We start from the raw sequence: 19199 nt of genomic DNA, 5'->3' as shown, positions 1-19199 counted from the left end.
TTTAAAATATTATTAAGAACAATGGAATATGCAATGAAAGAAAATAAAATATGAATTAACAGAAAACTCTTTTCATTAAACATAATTTGTTGACTAAATCTTAAGTGCTATGATAAGAAAACATAAGCACAAAGCAAGGAAATTGATTTCTTATTATGGCATCCACATGACATTTTAATCCATGTATAACAGCAAAAAAGGAAACAAACAAAAATCTCCACTTCTGGCCACACAGGTCTGCTCTCACATCATTAATGCTATCAGCAATGTTCCACAACCCATATGTTCATCCACATCATTTTAAGAGAATAACAAACAAAAAATACATATATTATAGACATAACTACATAAAATAAACTTAGTCATACAGAAATTTTCATGTGTACTTGCTAGCGACCATATGGACTTCTTTTTTTGAAAGAGAACCTGTAATATTAAGTTTTTGAAAGTAGTTTTGCTAATGCAAGTCTGAATTTTAATACAATATCTGCCTCATGATTAGTAGCACTGTATTTCCCAGAAAGTCCCACCCAGGTCAATAAGACTACAGATGACATAAAGTATAAATATATGTTAATCTCTTCATAGTTATATTTAGGTATCTCTGGTTTTAATACATTCACCATTCACCAAGTATGTATTAAGCCCACTTGATTTTAGGTATCAGCTCAGGCACTAAGCTAAGTGCATTATGTCCCCATGACCAGTACAGAGGGATATGTATTTAGAGCAGACTTCATGTCACATAAGTAGAATCATCCTTTGGAGATGCCCATCTCACATCATTATCTATAGGACAGTATTTAAGATGAATTGGCTCTGGTTTAGACTCCATGCATGGTTGCCTAGTAAGACTATTTCAAAACACGGTACCTGTCTGCCTTTAAAAAGTATGTTTTATTTTATAAAGCTAAGTAAAATATTTCTTGCCTTTCTTACAATAGTTGGGAAACTGTTCAAGTGCAAGGAATTAATTTTATTTAGCACTGCATAGATGCATTTCAGAAATAGGGAACATTTTGTAAAGGTAGACAGCTTCCTAACAAAACCTGAACCTTGCAGAATCTACATAGGCTTCAAAATGCTAAAGTTTATTTTAGGCAAGACAGACTTAATGATTTAGGTACTGATACTGTTACTTATTAAACTTCTCTGTTGACATCCGTTTCAGCAATACATTTGCATTTAAAAAATATATTGAAGCAAGACACAAAAGGACATAAAACATTTCCAACATTTTACTATATTAAGAGTTAGATTAATTTTCCAGATGGAGAGGGAGCTCTGAGAAATGAATTGAATTAATTCAATAGAGTATTCGGTATTCCATATGTAACGTTTCAGATAACTGATCTCATTCTGCTTAAGTTCCTGAAATGAAGACTGGGCATCATATTTCCTTTCACCTCTCCTTCATCTGCTTTTTCTACTTTGGCTGCAAATTTCCAGGTAGCCAAGTACAGTTAAGTAACTTCACACTATTCAGTTACCACTGGATTTCAATAGGACTGTCACTCACTCCAACTGATTTTTCAGGTTGTAATATGGCAATATATATTGATACTATCTGATTAGATATCACTAATGGAGAATCCAGATGGCATTTGTAACTACTAGGTATCACTATAGTAGCAATAAATATAGCAAAATCCCATGTAGCTTTCTCCTTAAACTTTGTAGGATATTCAAGTTCCACAGGGACATGTATAGAAATCTAGAGCAGAAACTACATTGAATCATAAATTTGATACAACTTCTATGCAGAAATAAACTGCTCATCAGTATTTTTTTCCTCTGAAGACTGTAACTCTATATTTCTCTTTAACAGGGGGTGTGAAAGGGTGCTTGGTATATTATAACCAGTGATAAAATAAGACTTAAACAATATTTGCAGGGCATTTTGATATTCTTAACTAAGGTGTATCATATAGTTATTATGCTTTTTTTTTCTTTTTATTCAATGTATTATATTAGTGTCTTGTATCTGTATACTTTTTATAGATAATACAAGCAATATAGAAGATTTGATCATATATATCACTACCATTTTTCACAATATCACTACTGTTTTTCACTTAAACCAATAACTTCACTAGTAAACTAATAAAACACTGGTATTGTTCAGTTATTTTACTGATAATGAAACACAGCAGATTCTTACTTGTGTTTTCCAAAGGTCTATAATAATGGTTAAAATCCCTTGTACACAAATCATGTTCTATTTCTTCATTTGAATAGTAAAGCATCAGTTCACCTTCTACTGCTCATTGTACAGAAATATAAACCAGATTATCAGTTACAGCAATTAGTAAGTTAATAGAGCAAAGAAAGAAAAGGCCAGTCCTTACATACCACTTCTCCTTTTATGCATTATCACAAAAATAGTGATCAGTAAAGATGCTTGAGCTAACCTGATCCTACCCTGTGGTTCAAGGAATATGGGACCACACCACAGTATCTTTAAAGACAGATTTTTCATTTCTGTAATTAATTTGTCTCATAGTTTTCTTGATCTGCCAACACTCAATCTTGTCAACTGACCGGATACATTTAAATTGAATTTAATCTAAAATATACAAGTGAAAAACCCAAATCCAACACCAGATTATCATACCTGTCTTGATACAAGTTGCTTTCACTTTGAGTTTCAGACTGTTTACTTTCAAAGAACCAGTAACATGAAGTAGACAAGGCTGATAAAGAATAACAAGCTATGATTCATGAACGCATTCATCAGTTCATGAGTTTTCAGTGCAGTGGACTTGTAACTCTCTCACCTTTCGGTTAAAAGACTGTGAACTCAAATTTTAAACCAAGATCATGACTCTCTTAAAACCAGTAGAGACGTTCCAAAAAATTATGTGGTCAGTAAATGTCTTTGAAATAAAACCTCTTTCCCTAATCCCAAATTCTTAGACTATGTATGATACAAATATCCAGCAGTAAAATGTTTAACAGTGCTGACATCTCCAAAAGAGAATTATTGTTCTCTACAAGTTCAAAACAAGTAAGCCCAGAATTACAGTTTCAGGATTACTGACTGCAGGTTCAGAAAAGCAGCTTTTCTGTAGTCATGTTTTGAACAGTATTGAGAAGGATGAAAGCTTGTTTATTTGTTGTTTTATAAGTAAAGGTCTGTATTTTGTGAAAGAGAAGGCACAGCTCAAGAACTCACGTTTTTCAGACAATATCGGTATAATCCAGCTCTCAGTTTTGTACATGCTGCCTTTTGATTTTACAGAAAATAATTATTTAATCCTCTGAGGTGTCTGTTGAAGTATCTTGCTTATTATAACTGAAAGAATATATCTTCACACCTCTTTGCATTTTCCTTTTATTTAGAAATATTATTATTAATAATATACTATATTATATAATATAGTTTATTATTATTATTATTATTATTATTACTAAAGCTTTCATGTCATAATGACTGTTGACTTTGATTAAATAACTGGCCCACTAGACGAATGTTTGCATACCATTTAATAACAACTTGATTATGAAAAGAATTATGGTATAAACCAAATTATTTTATACTACTGGTGATCTATTTAAACATTAATTGTAAGGGTTAGATGGCTGTACGATCCATCAAAGGCCTTTAATTGTTGAAACATCCCATCTATCAAGATGTTCCAGAGAAGCTAAACACAATACACGTTTCTTCATCACTCTTAGACTTATATAATTAATTAAATTTTACTGTCTGAAAATCCATTTTTATACCAAACTGTATGATTAATTTAAAAATTATAATAGAAAAAAGTAATAGAACAAATAAAAATAAAAAACTTAGTGACATATTTCTTAGAAGATTTCTTCCCATTTTATATATATAGCTATGTAATATCAAAAAGACCTCGCTAAGACCACATTAATATCCATTTTTTTTTTAAAGTTTGTTTTGAAATCTAACTGCACAGTCATGAATCTGTTAATATGTCCTCTTGAGTAATGTGCAAGGTGGTTGTCAAACAGAACTCTAACAATCACAAAGAAAGTTTATTATCATGTTTTCTACTCCTCCGGCTCAATGTCTCTTCTCCTACAGTTAATGTTTTCATTAGGCATTTTACTGCACATAGGTGCATATAGGGACACCTAGTGGCAGCAACTGATGAAAACTCCCCAGTCAGGAGACTAGTGGTATGAAATCCAGATCACGCTGAATAGCCACAACATGCAACTTCAGCTCGTTGTAAGACTTCTGCGCTTTTCTTGGAGTGAGTCCACTCACTTAAAAAACAAAACAAAACAAAACAAAACAGAACAAAACATTCCTCATTTCTTTTTAGTGTAGTTATACTGCCTATTAGGTGGAACGGTTAAAAGATTGATTTTTTAATTATCACTGTGTAAATGAAGCTTCATATTTATCTTAAATAAAGACCAAACTGTCTCATTAAGAATCATTCTATTCTATGTTATTAGGAAAATGCATGTATATAAATATGTGAAACTAACGTATTATGGTTATATTTTGTAAATATATGTTTAAAGATATGATGCAGAACTCCATAAGACTGGAATTGGTTTTTAGAAACCAGATTGAGGATTTACTTTAAAAAAAAAAATAAAAATTACTGATTGTGCAGATAGGTTGTCTTAAATAACACTTCCAAAAAAGTAAACCAACTGATTATTCAGGCAAAATTATTCAAATGATAAAACATAAAGCTAAGCACCTGTATCCACTTATAGTCACACAAGCTAAGTTTGCAAAAATATATATATATATGCTCCTACCTACCATTTGCAGTGTCTAGATCCAGTATTCAGAAACCATTAAGACTGCTAAAGTTCTTGCTGGGTACCTTCATGTGCCTCAAGGATCTACATTACTTGCTGTATATTTTATTGCCAATAACATTTAACTAGACAGCATTTTTTTCGTAGACATTGGGAATCACATTACTGCTGTTACTACTGAGTCACTTGGAAGTCTAATTTATACATAATCACAATGTTCAATTTCTGACCTCCCCTGATTGTTTTGCTTGTGAGGAACAGTTCAATAGAAATTCTCATGGGATTTTTAACTCCCCAAAAATGAACAGGAACAAGACAGGTCAGTCTGTATGTTTGAGGGATAGTATACTCACCATATTAAAATTTCTATTAACTAATCTGGAAAAAAAAAATTAACCCAGCTCCTTCTGTTGAATGTTTTAACCATTAAGACAGAAAACACTTGGTAATTCTCTGGGTTTCTCCTGTTAAATTTGTTTTACTTACTGTAAGAAAATTAAAGCAGAAAGAAAAGAGGAATAACCTAATAGATTTGTACAGGGTTACCCCTGTGTGGAAGGATATGAATAAACCTCTGTATACTTCCTATCCTACAATTTCCATCAGAAAAATTAAGAAGCTACCCCAGAAGAAGTGTTCAGATCCACTTGAAATCAGAATTAATTTCAGTTATTATGGATAGATTTAGATACCAAATACTAGACATATTTGATATATTTCTAATTATTTGATAATCCTACGTATAGCAAGGAGATAAGAGAGACGAAAAGTCAGATTTAATATATAATGACAGAAAAGTTTAGGGAATTTTAGAGAGATTTTTTCCTGTATCTCATTTAATCCATGACATGTTCTGTTGGAAACGCTGGAAATTTAGCTAGTATTTTTGGGAGAATGGAACTGAGTTGAATATGATTTTCAAAAGAAGTAGTAATAGGAAGCATAGGAACATAGAGCTGGAAGGGACTATGTAAATATTTACATCCTCAGAGTTGTGGGTTACCATATACTAGATATATAGTAAAAATAAAAAAGAATAAGGTCTATAGAACTTTTACTCTAGGTGGTACTACCAACTTTCCAATATGGACTCAAAACCTTTGATTTTGCAATAAAGACCAAAAGCGAGACCTTTAATGTTCCTTGGGGGAAAAAAAAAAAAAAAAAAAAAAAAAAGGCGGAAGAAGGGGAAAAAGGGCATTGCTAATGGTCTACCGAAGCCCCTGCAATAGGAGGAAGCATGTTAGAAACTGCTTGCAGAATGTTCTAGGAATTAAAATATGTCCCACTTTACAAAGGACAAGAAAAGAAAGAAAGAAATTAACAGAACTCAGAATCTAAATTATACAATAAGGGGAGAAAACATCCTTTGTGACCTGAGGGCCTGCAGTAAGCCCTGAGGCAGAGAACAGATACAGTATAAATGTAGAACAACCATATTCCATCTCTTCAAAAGGCCCTTTCCTTCCCAACTCGGCACAAGTGTCACTTTCTTAACAGGAACTGTCCCATTCAATCATACAATTTTTTCTGTAAGCTTTTCAAGTTATTTCTTAAAACAACTTTGGTTTATTGGCCTGATTACCTATTTGGAAGACCTTTCCAGTATCTCACTTCTCAGACAGTCAGTAAATTTCTTCACATTTCTAGGATATTTGATCAATATATAAGTATTTGAAGGCATGCCAACATCACTCTTTAGTTCAAATGCTTTCTGTCTTTTTTAGTATTTATCTAAAAATGCATTTGTAAGGAATCACATGCCCTTTCAATATCTATTTGGCTATGTATGCCTTTTTATTTTAAATATCTCTTCTGTAGACAGATTTTCCATGCCTAATTGCCCTAGTTTCTTTCTGATCTTTAAATTTAATTTTAAGATCTTATTTGAATGTATGACTAGAACCATGCATAATACAACAGGAACTCATGAAAAAGCACATCCTTTACAATAGTATTAGCGCCTTCCCACCTATTAAGACAATTCTGCCTAATACATCATAGAATCACATTTATTTTTTCTCTTTATATCAGTATTTCTTTTATAATGGCAACATATAGTCACTTTCTGATTGACCACTACCTTCAGATTTTTAGAATTTTGTATAAAATTGGATCTTCCAGTTTATAGCAAAAGTTTTTATTCATGACTTTGTCGATTGCATTATTCAATTTCACACCATTCCTATCAGTCCAGGCCAAATGAAAATAATATACAGATATACATTAATTAAATTTATAAATATTGATGTGTTAAAATATTGACAGTAACAATAAATTTGAAAATATTTATAAAGTATATATATATTTACATATGTATCTCGACACAAAACTAGACACATATATAGATATATAAGTATGTATGTATATGTGTGCATATATATACATACACATGTATATATAGATATATGTCTGTATATACAAGTCTTCTTGTCTGATTATATAGTTCTCAGCAAGACCTCTAGTTTTGTACAGTCTACAGAGTCTGTCCAGACCCATTTACCTTATACCCTGAAATCAGCGCTAAGTGTATGACAAGATGACCGGGCTCAAAACTGGTCACCAAGAAACTTCACTAATGCCTTCCATCCATTCAGACAACTCCGCTCGCAACATTATGCACTCTAAGCTTCTTGGAAATTTTGGACTTGCTTACTTCTGGACTTGCATTTCATGTGTTGATCCTTTCAGCACTCTAGGACAGAAATTTTCTGGACCAAGTGCTCATGCCACACAGTACCAGATATGCTGATGATGTGATTTCTTTTGCCCTATCCCTACTTTCATTACGTATCAAAATTTACATATATAGTCTTACCAGAAACAGAGGCAACTTTTTACAGTAATTTTTAGTCCAGGCCTACTTTATTCTTAATGCCCACCCCGTCATTTAACATGCATACACTTCTTAAGTTCTCATTTTAGTTACATGACTTAAGAAGTTTTTACTATGTTTCTGTTTTCTGTGCAAGTTTGGGTTTAACAAGGTTTCTGACCATTCTCAGTTTGGTTTTATACCTTCTACTTATTGATGCAGATTTCTCCTTGCTAATCAATATCTCTTTTCCATTCTTTATAGGTTTTGTGCTTACCCTTAACTTGTTTAAAGTTTTTACCTTCTGGGAATTCTTTTTCATCCCTTTTGTTTAGGATTTTTTTTTTGTTTCTCCCTCTCCCCCTCGCCCAGTGTAAACATTCAATAGTGTTTGCATTTTTTCACATGAAGTAATATCATGCCTTATCTGAATTCTAATTCTGGTGCTCAAGACTATCTCCCTAAACTTTTTTGTTTCTCAGTTTGCCTTTCTGAAACACTGGACTGCAGTTACAGATCCTCCAAATTTTTCTGTCTCACAACTTCACATGAAGTGGAAAAGCTCAAAACCACCAGATTTAAGATTATTTTCTATTATCAGTTTTTCCTGTAGATCCTATCATTCACTAAAATTAAGTCTAAGTTATCTTTGTCTCTTGCTTGCTCAGTGTTTGTGCCATAGAAGAAGCTATCTTCTATCATGTTAAAATTCATATCATCCCCAACATCATTGGCTGAATTTTTTTCTGATATTTGTCTGTGACAAATCACATAAATTTGCATAAACACACAATATCAATTTTTACTTTTTTTCCTATATTTGTAGGCATTATTATCCAGATCAAATCTGTACCAGCAGATTCATAATAGATTTTATCCCCATGAAGCTTTTTTCCTACTCTTTGCTCAATAACTTTAATTCAAGCAGACACTACCTCATCTTCATCCTCAAACTGAACTTCTTTATTGCACTATTGTTTAACAGTTTTTACTCCTTAGAAGTTTTTAGTGCATTCACATGAAATTATTTCACCACCTTTTTTGTCCTTCCTAAACACTGTGTATCCTTCAGTTCCAATACATTTCACTTATGACTTTGGCACCTCCATGTTCCTGTTTTCCCGTAATGTCTGGTTGCACACACTATATCAACTGATCCTGCTACTCTTATTGATTGAAGTACTATAGAAAGGGGGTAGACCTGTACATTTACAAGTTGTTGTAGATATAATCCATATATTAATCATATCCTTTTGTTTATCTATCTTTTCTGTTGTTCCATCCTCATTCTCATCCCTCTATTTGTATTCCATATGAGGATTATATGAGTTGCTTCCAACCTTCCTCGTGAGTTTTTCAGTATAAAGGTTTTTAGGATCTCCTGGTTTAATAAAAAGCAGGTGAAAGGCAAATTAGCAAAAGGCAACACACTATAGTAATAAAGACCTCTTTATTTCTCAGAAATTTATCAGCATTTATTTTTTGATGTTCGTGTGCTCGGGTTTATAATGACAGTTCTAGTTCAAACATTCAGATATAACTTTCCACTGTAAGGAATGCTTTCAGACTATGTAGACTCCATTCAAATGGAGTCTAATTGCTTACTGATTTCAGTGAGGAATACAGAGCTGTGCTCTCTCATGCTAGTCGTGTATACTGAAATAAATATTCTGAAAAACTCTACAGAACTTTGAGGTATTTTATTAAAAGTATAATGTTAATCAGAATAAGAATGAATGGAACAGCAGCATGACAGTTCTACACTAACAACTATTTAAACCTTGTGCGTGCTACTAAAATAATCTATCAGTCTAACAGCTTGGAAGTAAGATTTTATTAAGTCGGATTTTGTATTCATACTTTTTAATATCTCATTAGCACAGGACCAGAATAATTAAACTGAAACATATGTACAATACTGACTTTCACATAACTGTTTTTAACACGACTTCAGGTTTATGAAATGACAACTTTTCCAAAACAGTTTCGTTGAAAGAGTTAAGCTCAGCCTAGCCGCCAAGGTTATTTAAAATATCTTTCTCTCTTATGAATGAAAAAGTATTGATGTGTATCTAATTTTGCGTGTCAGAGGGAAAAATAGCACAGAATCATGGACAGATGCTATAAATATGACACGTCTTAAAAATGCAAGCATATATGCATAAAATCCCATCTATTAAAAATGTAGTATTATTAATTGAAAACAAAAATATTTTTCAGAAATAATGAGGTCATAAGAAACTCCTGTAAAACATCCCTGATTACTATCTGTGAATTCTTTTTATTCCACTGTCAGCATGTATTTCATGTGGAATATTAAAAAAGCTTTAAAGTGTGTGTGTAGGGGGAGGAAAAAAAAAAAAGTGCCTAGTGTGGTTTGGTATTCTTTTCCTGACTAAAAGTAGTATCTTGGAACTCAATCTAAAGCTATTCAAAGCCTTCCACTGAATCAATCGGTTTTGCATCAAAACAGGAATGTCAGAGATTCTTTAATAATAGAAGTAAGTACTTTGTCCCCCAGAGAAAGCTTTCCAAAAGCTTCTACAAGGTCAGGAATATTACCTGGTTTATATAAGAAAGTTGTCTTCCATCCAAACACCAGATCTTGCTTGCTTCAGGCCTAGGAAAAGAGGACTTGAGTCACACTCCTTTTATGTTTGCAAAGAGACACCTTTTGGGGAAGGCTGAGCATTAAGAAAAAGGTGATTCTTTACAGTCATTCCTGGGTTTAACATGTTGGGATGTTCAGATAGGAGTTAACAGAGGTCTACTGAAGATACAGACGTGATGAATTCACATATCCTATGCAGAGTATTCTTCCCTCTTCAGTTTAGACTCGCACGAGGAAACTCAGGAAGGCACAACTTATGTCTAGCATTACCTTTGAGTTAAAGCTGGATTCCAGCCTCTGTGCAGTGCACATAGGATGTACTTTATGTGTTGCTGTACGCATAACACCTATCTGATTTACATACTAAAATGTATGCAGTGGATCACAGCAATGAATACACAAATGCGAACATGTGCACATCTTGGCATTTATGCAATTAAATTACCTTTTTTTTTTTTTTTTTGAAGATCAGCCAAATCCGTAATTTCGCGGAAAAGAAAAACCTAAAGCTGAACGTAAAAACCATCACCACTGCTACAGCCACCTTTGAACCGAAAAAACCCCCTCCACGTTCCCTACGCAAACGCAGTCACGGCAGCTCTCCCAGCCGGCAACAAAGGCGGCGCAGCCAGCACAGCGTCGCCTACTTCGCCTCTGCCCGTCGCGGCCACCGCGGCCCCTGGCAGGACAGTCCCCCCGCCCTGCCCGCCCGCCCTGCGGAGCTGCCCGCGGCCGGGGGCTGCGCGTCCGCGGGGCGGCCCTGCGCGGTGCCGGGCGGCCCATCCGCCGCCCTGCGCTGCCACCTGGCGGCGGCGGGAGGCGCCGCACCGCTCCGCTCCGCTCCGCACCGCTCCGCTCCGCTCCGCGCCGCACCGCGGCGGCAGTCCCCGGCCAGGCGACCCCGCGGCGGCGGCCGCCCGGAGCGCCCGGGAGCGCCGCCGGCCCCGCGGCCTCCCCCGCGGCGGCGGAGCGCGCGGGCCCGGCGGGGGTGGGGGCGCCCGCGGAGTCGCTTAGTTGTTGCCGCCGCATCCTCGCCCCGTGGCTGGGGTGGGCAGCGGGGAAAGACAGAACTGCATGACCCCGACACACCCCCCGCCTCCCCGGTGCCACATGTAGCGAAACCCGCCGTTTCCTTTCACCGCGAACACCCGGTTCCCCACGGTCTCCGCGGATGCAGCGGAGGCTCCCGCGCAGCGAGCACCGGCAGCGGCGGCCGCCCAGCCACCGACTCCCGCCGCTCCGCTCCGCGCCGCTCCGCGCCGCCCGGCCATGCACGGGGGCGGCTGCGCTGCCGCGCCGCTCCCTGCCGCGGGCCGCGGGACTACGGCCCGGAGGGGCGGAGGAGAGCGGGGCCGGCGTCCGGGGCGGCGGCGGAGCGCGGGGGAAAGTTGGCCTGTGCCGGGGAAAGTGCGAGCGCGGCCGCGGGGGGCGTGGGCGGGGGCGTGGCGGGGGCGGGAGCGCGGCGCTCGCATCGGCATGTGTGTGCCCGCGCGTGTGCGTGTGTCGCGTGTGCCCGCGCGGGCGGGGGGGGCGCGGCGCCGCGCGGGGCCGCCTGCCCGCCGCGCCGTCAGCCGGGGACACCCGCCCCGCGGCCCCCTCCCGTCCGACTCCCCCGCCACCCCCGGCGCCTCTCGCCGCGCTAGCCCCCCCGCCGCCGCCACCGCCCCGCCCTCGCTCCCCTCCCACCGCCCCCCCCGCCTCCCTCCCCCCCGCTGCGCTCAGCGGCGGCGGGGAACGCGCGGCGCTCTGTTGGCCGCCCCCGCCCCCGCCGTGAGGGCGCGCGCCGGAGTGCGCGTGCGGGGTGCGCGCCGCGCACAACCCCCCGGCCCCCCCCGCCGCGGCTGCCCGGGCACGCGCGCTCGCGTGAGTGTGTGTGTGTGTGAGCGCGCGCGCGCGCGCGTGTGCGTGCGCCTGTGCGCGCGCGTGTGTGTGCGCCCGCGCGCGCGCCTGTGTGGTGTGTGTGTGTGTGTGTGTGTGTGTATGTGTGTGTGTGTGCGTGTGCGCCCGCCCGCGCCCCTGTGCGAGCGCGGGTGTCTCGGCGCCGCCTGCGCGCGGGGGGTGTTTGTGCGCGTTCCGCACCGAGCTCCCCGGCCGCTGCCATACTCAACGCCGCCGCCGCCGCCGCCGCCCCGGCGGCCCCGCGCAGCGCCCGCGCAGCGGGTCGGCATCTTCATGGGTTGCCACCATGCTGGGGCCCTGGAGGTTTCGAGCGAAGTAAGTACCGGGGTTGACTTTTCTCGCGCTCTCCTGCTCTCCGTCCTCCCTCCCTCCCTCCCTTCCCCCCGCCCCGGCCCCTTCACCGCCGGCTCTTTCCTTGCTGTTGCTTTCCACCCCCTCCCCCGTCCCCCGCCGCCCGCCCCCCCCGCACAGCCCTGTCCCCCAACTCGGGGGCCGCTCCGCCGGGCGGCCGGGGGGTGCCTGCCTGCCGCTGCTGTCGGCGGTACTGAACGCTGCTCCCCGCCGGATATGCAGTGCGGTAATCTAAGCGTTGAACTCTTCGGGGAAAAAAAACACACACGAGAAAAATCCCCATGCAACCCCTTTCCTCTTATCCCCTCCCCCCCGTCGCCCCCCCCCCCCCCCCCCCCCCCCCCAATCGGAACCTCTGTAGGGAGCTGGCGAACAGCAGCACGCAGTCATCACAGAGGGGTTTCCAGGGCGGGATTGCAACCTTGCATATAGCCAGCTACAACTTTATTTTCTTTACCTCCCATCCCCCCCACCCCCCCCCCTTTTTTTTTTTTTTTTCCCAGGGAAAGGGAGGAAGGAGAAAGGAGGGAATACTGTATTTGCCTCCTATACTAACCGTAATTGAATTAAAGTTGTAAAATGCCTGGGAGTTTAACACCGACCGGGCAGGTTTTCAGTGGCTTTTTGGTTTTTTTTTTTCCTCCGAAGAACTGTTGGTTAATGGATGAATGGATCTGATCTGATCGAGCTGAGCTGAGAAAGAATATGCTAGATACATGCCTTTGAGTAAGATTTCTGCTGCCTTTACGCAGTGAAGCCTTTTGCTTTGAGTAATTCCGATCCAGTTGACGTCTGGTCAGAATTAGAGAGAGATTCACCAAGACTTCCGATTTCTTGCTGCATGACTGCCTTTGCTGCAAGTGCTAGATTTGCAGCCTTGAACCTGATGCCACAGGAGATGTCTTGCAGTACTGAGACTTCCCGTTTTTTAGGATGCATTCCTCCAAACCAGAGTTGTGTCATAAGGATTGGAGCTCTGAGGTGGACCATAGAAAATGCAAGCCTGCTCCAAGATTCCAGCATTTAAGCCTGGATGATTTATTAGACTTCCCCTGCCGACACACACAATGCATTTATTTTCCCTGTTCATATTGCTTTTAGACTAGTAGAAGTAGAAGAAAGACACAAGGAGTCAGAAAGACTGCAAGAAGGAATGGAAATGTGTTTTGCTTCCAGCTAGGTGAAATTTGGGTATTAAATTACTGACGTAGGTCAATGGTAGGGTTTCCCTTCCACCCCCTTTGGCTTTTAATCAGCCTGGGTGTCTTCTTCCCTAAAGGATGAAGTGTACTGACAGCCATCGCTGCTTATAATCAGTAACTCTGATGCTTGGAGTGTTGGCAATGAGATATTTCCATGAGACCTATTTAGATCTCTCCACTTCTACCAGGCTAGTTTTGCAGAACACTGGGAATAAGCGGTATGTCAGATATGGCTGAGACTCCGAAGACCATCTGCATGTTTTACATTTTTCACAAATTTTGGGTGAGTGGTTAAAACATTTCCTTTAAAGAAAGTGTGTGTGCATGCGCGTGCGTGTGCGTGTGTGTGTGTGTGTGTGTGTGTGTGTGTGCGCGCATATGATCTGAAAACCTCTGCTTGATAGTCAGCTCTGTTACATTGTATATAGCTCATGGGGGGCAATTGTAAAACCAATTAAAATTATTTAGTTGTGTAAAGATACAAAATTTCTCACGCTGAAGAGAGCTGTTAAGTGCACTGAAGTAGGAGATTAACATATTTTATCTCATTACTGAAGAATTCCTCCACAGAAGTCATCTGGGGGTGCATGTGTGTGTGTGTGTATGTGTGCATGCCTGTGTGGGTGGGTGTGTGCTTTGTAAATGTATAGATAAAAAAAAAAAAAAAAACCACATAAAAGAGTTTTAAGAAATGTGTGATGTGGAGAATGTGTCAGTATTCTCTCTGTTGAATTAAGCTGCCGTTTTCAGCACTGAGCATTTCACTCTGGATTCCTACCATGGCATTTCCACCACCGGTTAAAAATCAAGGTAGAAGGAGGGGAAGACCTTGGTGCGCTGTTCACTGGGGAGGTTCTGAAGGGAAGGGGGAGCTGGGTAATAGGGGAGGTGGGGAACCTCGTAAAATGGTGCTTCTTTTCTCTTAAATTAGAACCGTGAAACTGAACTGACAGCCATTTTATGTATATTTATGGGGCTGGTCGTGAAAAAGAAATCCAAGGAAGCATTGAAATGCACCCCACACGAACAGAACCAGAGCAATTCCTACTGTGACCTCACCTTTTTAAACACCGCAGGCATTTGACTCGCTAGGAGTTGCCTATCAACCTTTTAATCAATGCATGTCATCCAGTTTTCGAAAGTGTGGGAATTAGAAGTGACAGGATTTTTTTTTGTTTGATTAACAATCCATTCTCTACCCCACTGAAAATATATATAAACTTTGTGTCCATTTTAAATGTTATGGGTCTATGCTATTATTCTGCTTTTTTTTTTTTTTTTTTTTTTCTCCTTATCCTTACAGGAAATAAAATGTACGCTTGCTGCTCTACAGTAACTTTGGAACAGGACCTCAACAAAAAAATGCATATCTGGATGCTGCAGACGATCGCGTTTGCTTTAACATCGCTAGTCCTTTCGTGGGCAGAAAGCATCGAGTATTATGGGGAAATCTGTGATAATGCGTGTCCTTGTGAGGAGAAGGACAGCATCTTAACAGTGAGCTGTGAAAACAGAGGGATCATCAGCCTTTTTGAGATCAGTCCGCCAAGGTTCCCTGTCTACCACCTCTTGTTGTCTGGGAACCTTTTGAACAGGCTGTACCCAAACCAGTTTGTCAATTACACAGGGGCTTCGATTTTGCATCTGGGGAGCAATGACATACAAGACATTGAAACTGGGGCCTTTCATGGTCTGAGAGGTTTAAGAAGGCTGCACCTGAACAATAACAAGCTGGAACTTTTACGGGATGACACTTTCCTTGGACTAGAGAGTTTGGAATACCTACAGGTTGATTATAATTACATTAGCGTCATTGAACCCAATGCCTTCAGCAAACTGCATTTGCTGCAGGTGCTGATTCTCAATGATAACCTCCTCTCCAGTTTGCCCAACAACCTTTTCCGTTTTGTGCCCTTAACTCACCTGGACCTGAGGGGTAACCGGCTGAAGCTGTTGCCCTATGTGGGCCTTTTGCAGCACATGGATAAAGTGGTGGAGCTGCAGCTGGAGGAAAACCCCTGGAATTGCTCTTGTGAGTTGATTGCTCTAAAGGATTGGCTGGACAGCATCTCCTACTCTGCTCTGGTGGGAGATGTGGTTTGTGAGACCCCTTTCCGCTTACATGGTCGAGACTTGGATGAAGTCTCCAAGCAGGAGCTTTGCCCCAGGAGGCTCATCTCGGATTATGAAATGAGACCGCAGACACCACTGAGCACCACAGGGTATTTCCACACTACCCCAGCCTCGGTCAACTCCGTTGCCACTTCTTCTTCAGCTGTTTACAAATCCCCCCTGAAGCCCCCCAAAGGGACCCGTCAACCCAACAAGACGAGGGTGCGCCCCACCTCCCGCTTGCCCTCAAAAGATCTGGGATACAGCAACTATGGCCCCAGCATTGCCTACCAGACCAAATCCCCGGTGCCTTTGGAGTGCCCCACTGCCTGCACTTGCAACTTGCAGATTTCTGACCTGGGCCTCAATGTCAATTGTCAGGAGAGGAAGATTGAGAGCATTTCTGAACTGCAGCCCAAACCCTATAATCCCAAGAAGATGTATCTGACGGAAAACTACATTGCTTTGGTACGCAGGGCAGATTTTGTGGATGCCACTGGGTTGGATTTGCTGCATTTGGGCAATAATCGGATCTCGGTCATTCAGGACCGGGCTTTTGGGGATTTAACGAATTTGCGAAGGCTTTACCTGAATGGGAACCGGATCGAGCGGCTGAGCCCAGAGTTGTTCTATGGGCTGCAAAGCCTGCAGTACCTCTTTCTGCAGTACAACGTCATCCGGGAGATAGAGGCGGGCACCTTTGACTCCGTCCCCAACCTTCAGCTCTTGTTTCTGAACAACAATCTGCTGAGGTCTTTGCCGGGGAACATTTTTTCTGGTCTGTCTCTCTACAGGCTGAGCCTGCGGAGCAACCACTTCTCCTACCTGCCAGTGAGCGGGGTGCTGGACCAGCTGAAATCCCTGCTGCAGATCGACCTGCACGAGAACCCCTGGGACTGCACCTGCGACGTGGTGGGCATGAAGCTGTGGCTGGAGCAGCTCAACACCGGTGTCCTGGTGGACCAGGTCATCTGCGAGTCCCCCAAGAAGTTCGCGCAGAGCGACATGCGGGCCGTCCGGGCGGAGCTGCTGTGCCCCGACTACTCGGACATCGTCGTCTCCACGCCCACGCCGTCCCCGGGCCAGCTGCCGGCCAGGACCAGCCCCTCCTCCTCCACCGTGCGCCTCAACGGCACGGCGGCGGCCGGCGGCTCCGCGCCCGCGGGCGGCGCCGGCGGCGGCAGCTCCTCGGTGCCGCTCTCGGTGCTGATCCTCAGCCTGCTGCTCGTCTTCATCATGTCCGTCTTCGTGGCGGCGGGGCTCTTCGTCCTGGTGATGAAGCGGCGCAAGAAGGGCCAGGGCGACCACGCCAGCGCCAACAACTCCGACGTCAGCTCCTTCAACATGCAGTACAGCGTCTACAGCGGCGGCCACCACCACCACCACCACCACCCCCACCTCCAGCAGCACCCGCCCCAGCGCGGCGGCGGGGGGGGCGGCGGCGGCGGGGGGGGCGCGGCGCTCCCCAAGGTGAAGACCCCCGCCGGCCACGTCTACGAGTACATCCCGCACCCCCTGGGCCACATGTGCAAAAACCCCATCTACCGCTCCCGGGAGGGCAACGCGGGCGAGGATTACAAAGACCTCCACGAGCTCAAGGTCACCTACAGCAGCCACCCCCTGCAACCCGGGGGGGGGGCGCCGCCGCCGCCGCCGCCGCCGCCGCCGGCCCCCGGCGGGGAGGACGCGCCCGCGCGCAGCCCCGCGTACAGCGTGAGCACCATCGAGCCGCGGGAGGAGCTGCTCTCCCCGGTGCAAGACGCCGATCGCTTTTACAGGGGCATTTTGGAGCCCGAGAAACACTCCTCCTCCTCCACGCTGGGCACACCCGGCTCCACCCTCCCCGACTACCCCAAGCTCCCCGCCGCCTACACCTACTCCCCCAACTATGACCTTAGGCGCGCCCACCAGTACTTGCACCCGGGGCCGGGGGACGGCAGGCTCCGGGAGACGGTGCTCTACAGCCCCCCGAGTACTGTCTATGTAGAGCCCAACAGGAACGAGTACCTGGAGCTAAAAGCAAAACTAAACGCAGAGCCGGACTACCTCGAAGTGCTGGAAAAACAGACCACATTCAGCCAGTTCTGAGAAACAGCCCCCGCCCCCCCCCCCCCTCCGGCCCCCCCGCCAGCCACAGCAGCTCCTTCTCTAGAGTATTTGTATTTAACAACCACACGCAAAACAAAGAAACGTAAATGCTGACCTCCCCCCCACCTCGCCCCCCTCCTTTTTGCCCCCTTTAATTCATTTTATTGTAGGGTGAAGTGCCTTGGCACAGGATTTTTCAGCTTCGGGGAATGATTCTGAAAGGGTGTGCTGTTTATTTTATTTTCAGGGGGTTTTTGCCTTTTTTTTTTTTTTCTTTTTTTTTTTTTTTCTTTTACTGTGTTTGGAAGTAGGAAACCATCTATTGTGTAAATTGGGCACAACACTGTCACTGTGCATGTGTTGTCCATGTGTGCTTGGGGAAGGTGGCAGGAAGGTCTTGTCAGGTCATATTCAGGTTACAAGTACAAAAGTCACAGTCACTTTTTTTTTTTTTTTTTTTTTTTTTTAATGTACAGACGTTGTTTACTTTTGTTTTCTTTCTGGTTGAACAGTACAGCGCACATTTCCCCCTTTTAGCCATGGGTGAGTCTAAATGGCTTTTATGGAGAGATTAGCACACCCCGAATTTAATACAAGGTTTCCTTTTTTTAAGGATGTGTTTGTATGCTTTCTGGACTTTTGAATTAAAAAATATATTATGATCTTTAAAAGGATCACTGTAGATGTGGACAAATCATTAAAGAGTGCAGAGATATATGATCCATAACTGGTTAGTGAAAATAACTTATTGATGAAATATAAAAAAATATTTTATTGTAGCACCTATTTTTATATGCACATTAGCATTTCTCTTTCCTTCACTATTTTAGGGCCTAATCCTTCAAATTCTTACTCCCTTGAGTATCTCTACTTGTGAAAGAAGTCCCAGCTTAGACCTTCATCCTGCAGGCACTTAAGCATATGAACAACTTTACCAATACGTGTAGTCCCATAGGCTCACTCATTGAGCAAAGTTAGTCAAATGCCCAAAAGTTTAGAATAGCAGATGCAGAACTATTCTTAAAACTACTGGGATGTTTAAGTGTTTCTTATTTTTTCAGGATGGGGCCCAAAGTCTGCGGATTGCTTTAAAGTGTTGCACTACATTGAGATATTTTTTTCCAAAGCTGATGTAGTATCAGAAGGAGCTTTTAAATCATCACAGATAATGCCAATTATGGGCAAATCTTAACAGACAATCTGAGACATAAAATCTGATTACAATAGAAAAAAAATCATGTTTCTCTATTTAAAAATGTATCATTTAGCAACCTCCTGCTCAGGCATATGGTTGGGCAAACTAGTGAGGGACATGTAGAAGGCATTCATTTTAGCAGGAAAGATGTTTTCTTTTTGATTTGTCAGTTTT

At 42.9% G+C, this 19199-nt stretch overlaps 1 protein-coding gene across 2 annotated transcripts; it reads left to right on the top strand.

Annotated features, from left to right (window-relative positions):
* Nucleotides 1-13545: 13545 nt before the first annotated feature.
* SLITRK5 (SLIT and NTRK like family member 5) lies at nucleotides 13546-17830 on the top strand. 2 transcript variants are annotated; one of them, XM_074860981.1, is made up of 2 exons: nucleotides 13546-13913; nucleotides 14934-17830. In XM_074860981.1, exon 2 carries the CDS (start codon nucleotides 14942-14944, stop codon nucleotides 17828-17830), a length of 2889 nt encoding a protein of 962 aa, XP_074717082.1. In that variant the 5' UTR covers nucleotides 13546-13913; nucleotides 14934-14941. The 2 variants fall into 2 exon arrangements, with proteins under 2 accessions (XP_074717082.1, XP_074717084.1); XM_074860983.1 differs by lacking the exon at nucleotides 13546-13913 and having other exon boundaries at nucleotides 14812-17135; nucleotides 17193-17830.
* The last annotated feature ends 1369 nt before the right edge of the window (nucleotides 17831-19199 follow it).

Source organism: Strix uralensis, chromosome 2 (assembly GCF_047716275.1).
Source record: "Strix uralensis isolate ZFMK-TIS-50842 chromosome 2, bStrUra1, whole genome shotgun sequence".
NCBI classification, from domain to species: Eukaryota; Metazoa; Chordata; class Aves; order Strigiformes; family Strigidae; genus Strix; species Strix uralensis.
The sequence above is the reverse complement of the archived record's forward strand: the minus strand, read 5'-3'. Positions and strand labels throughout refer to the sequence as shown.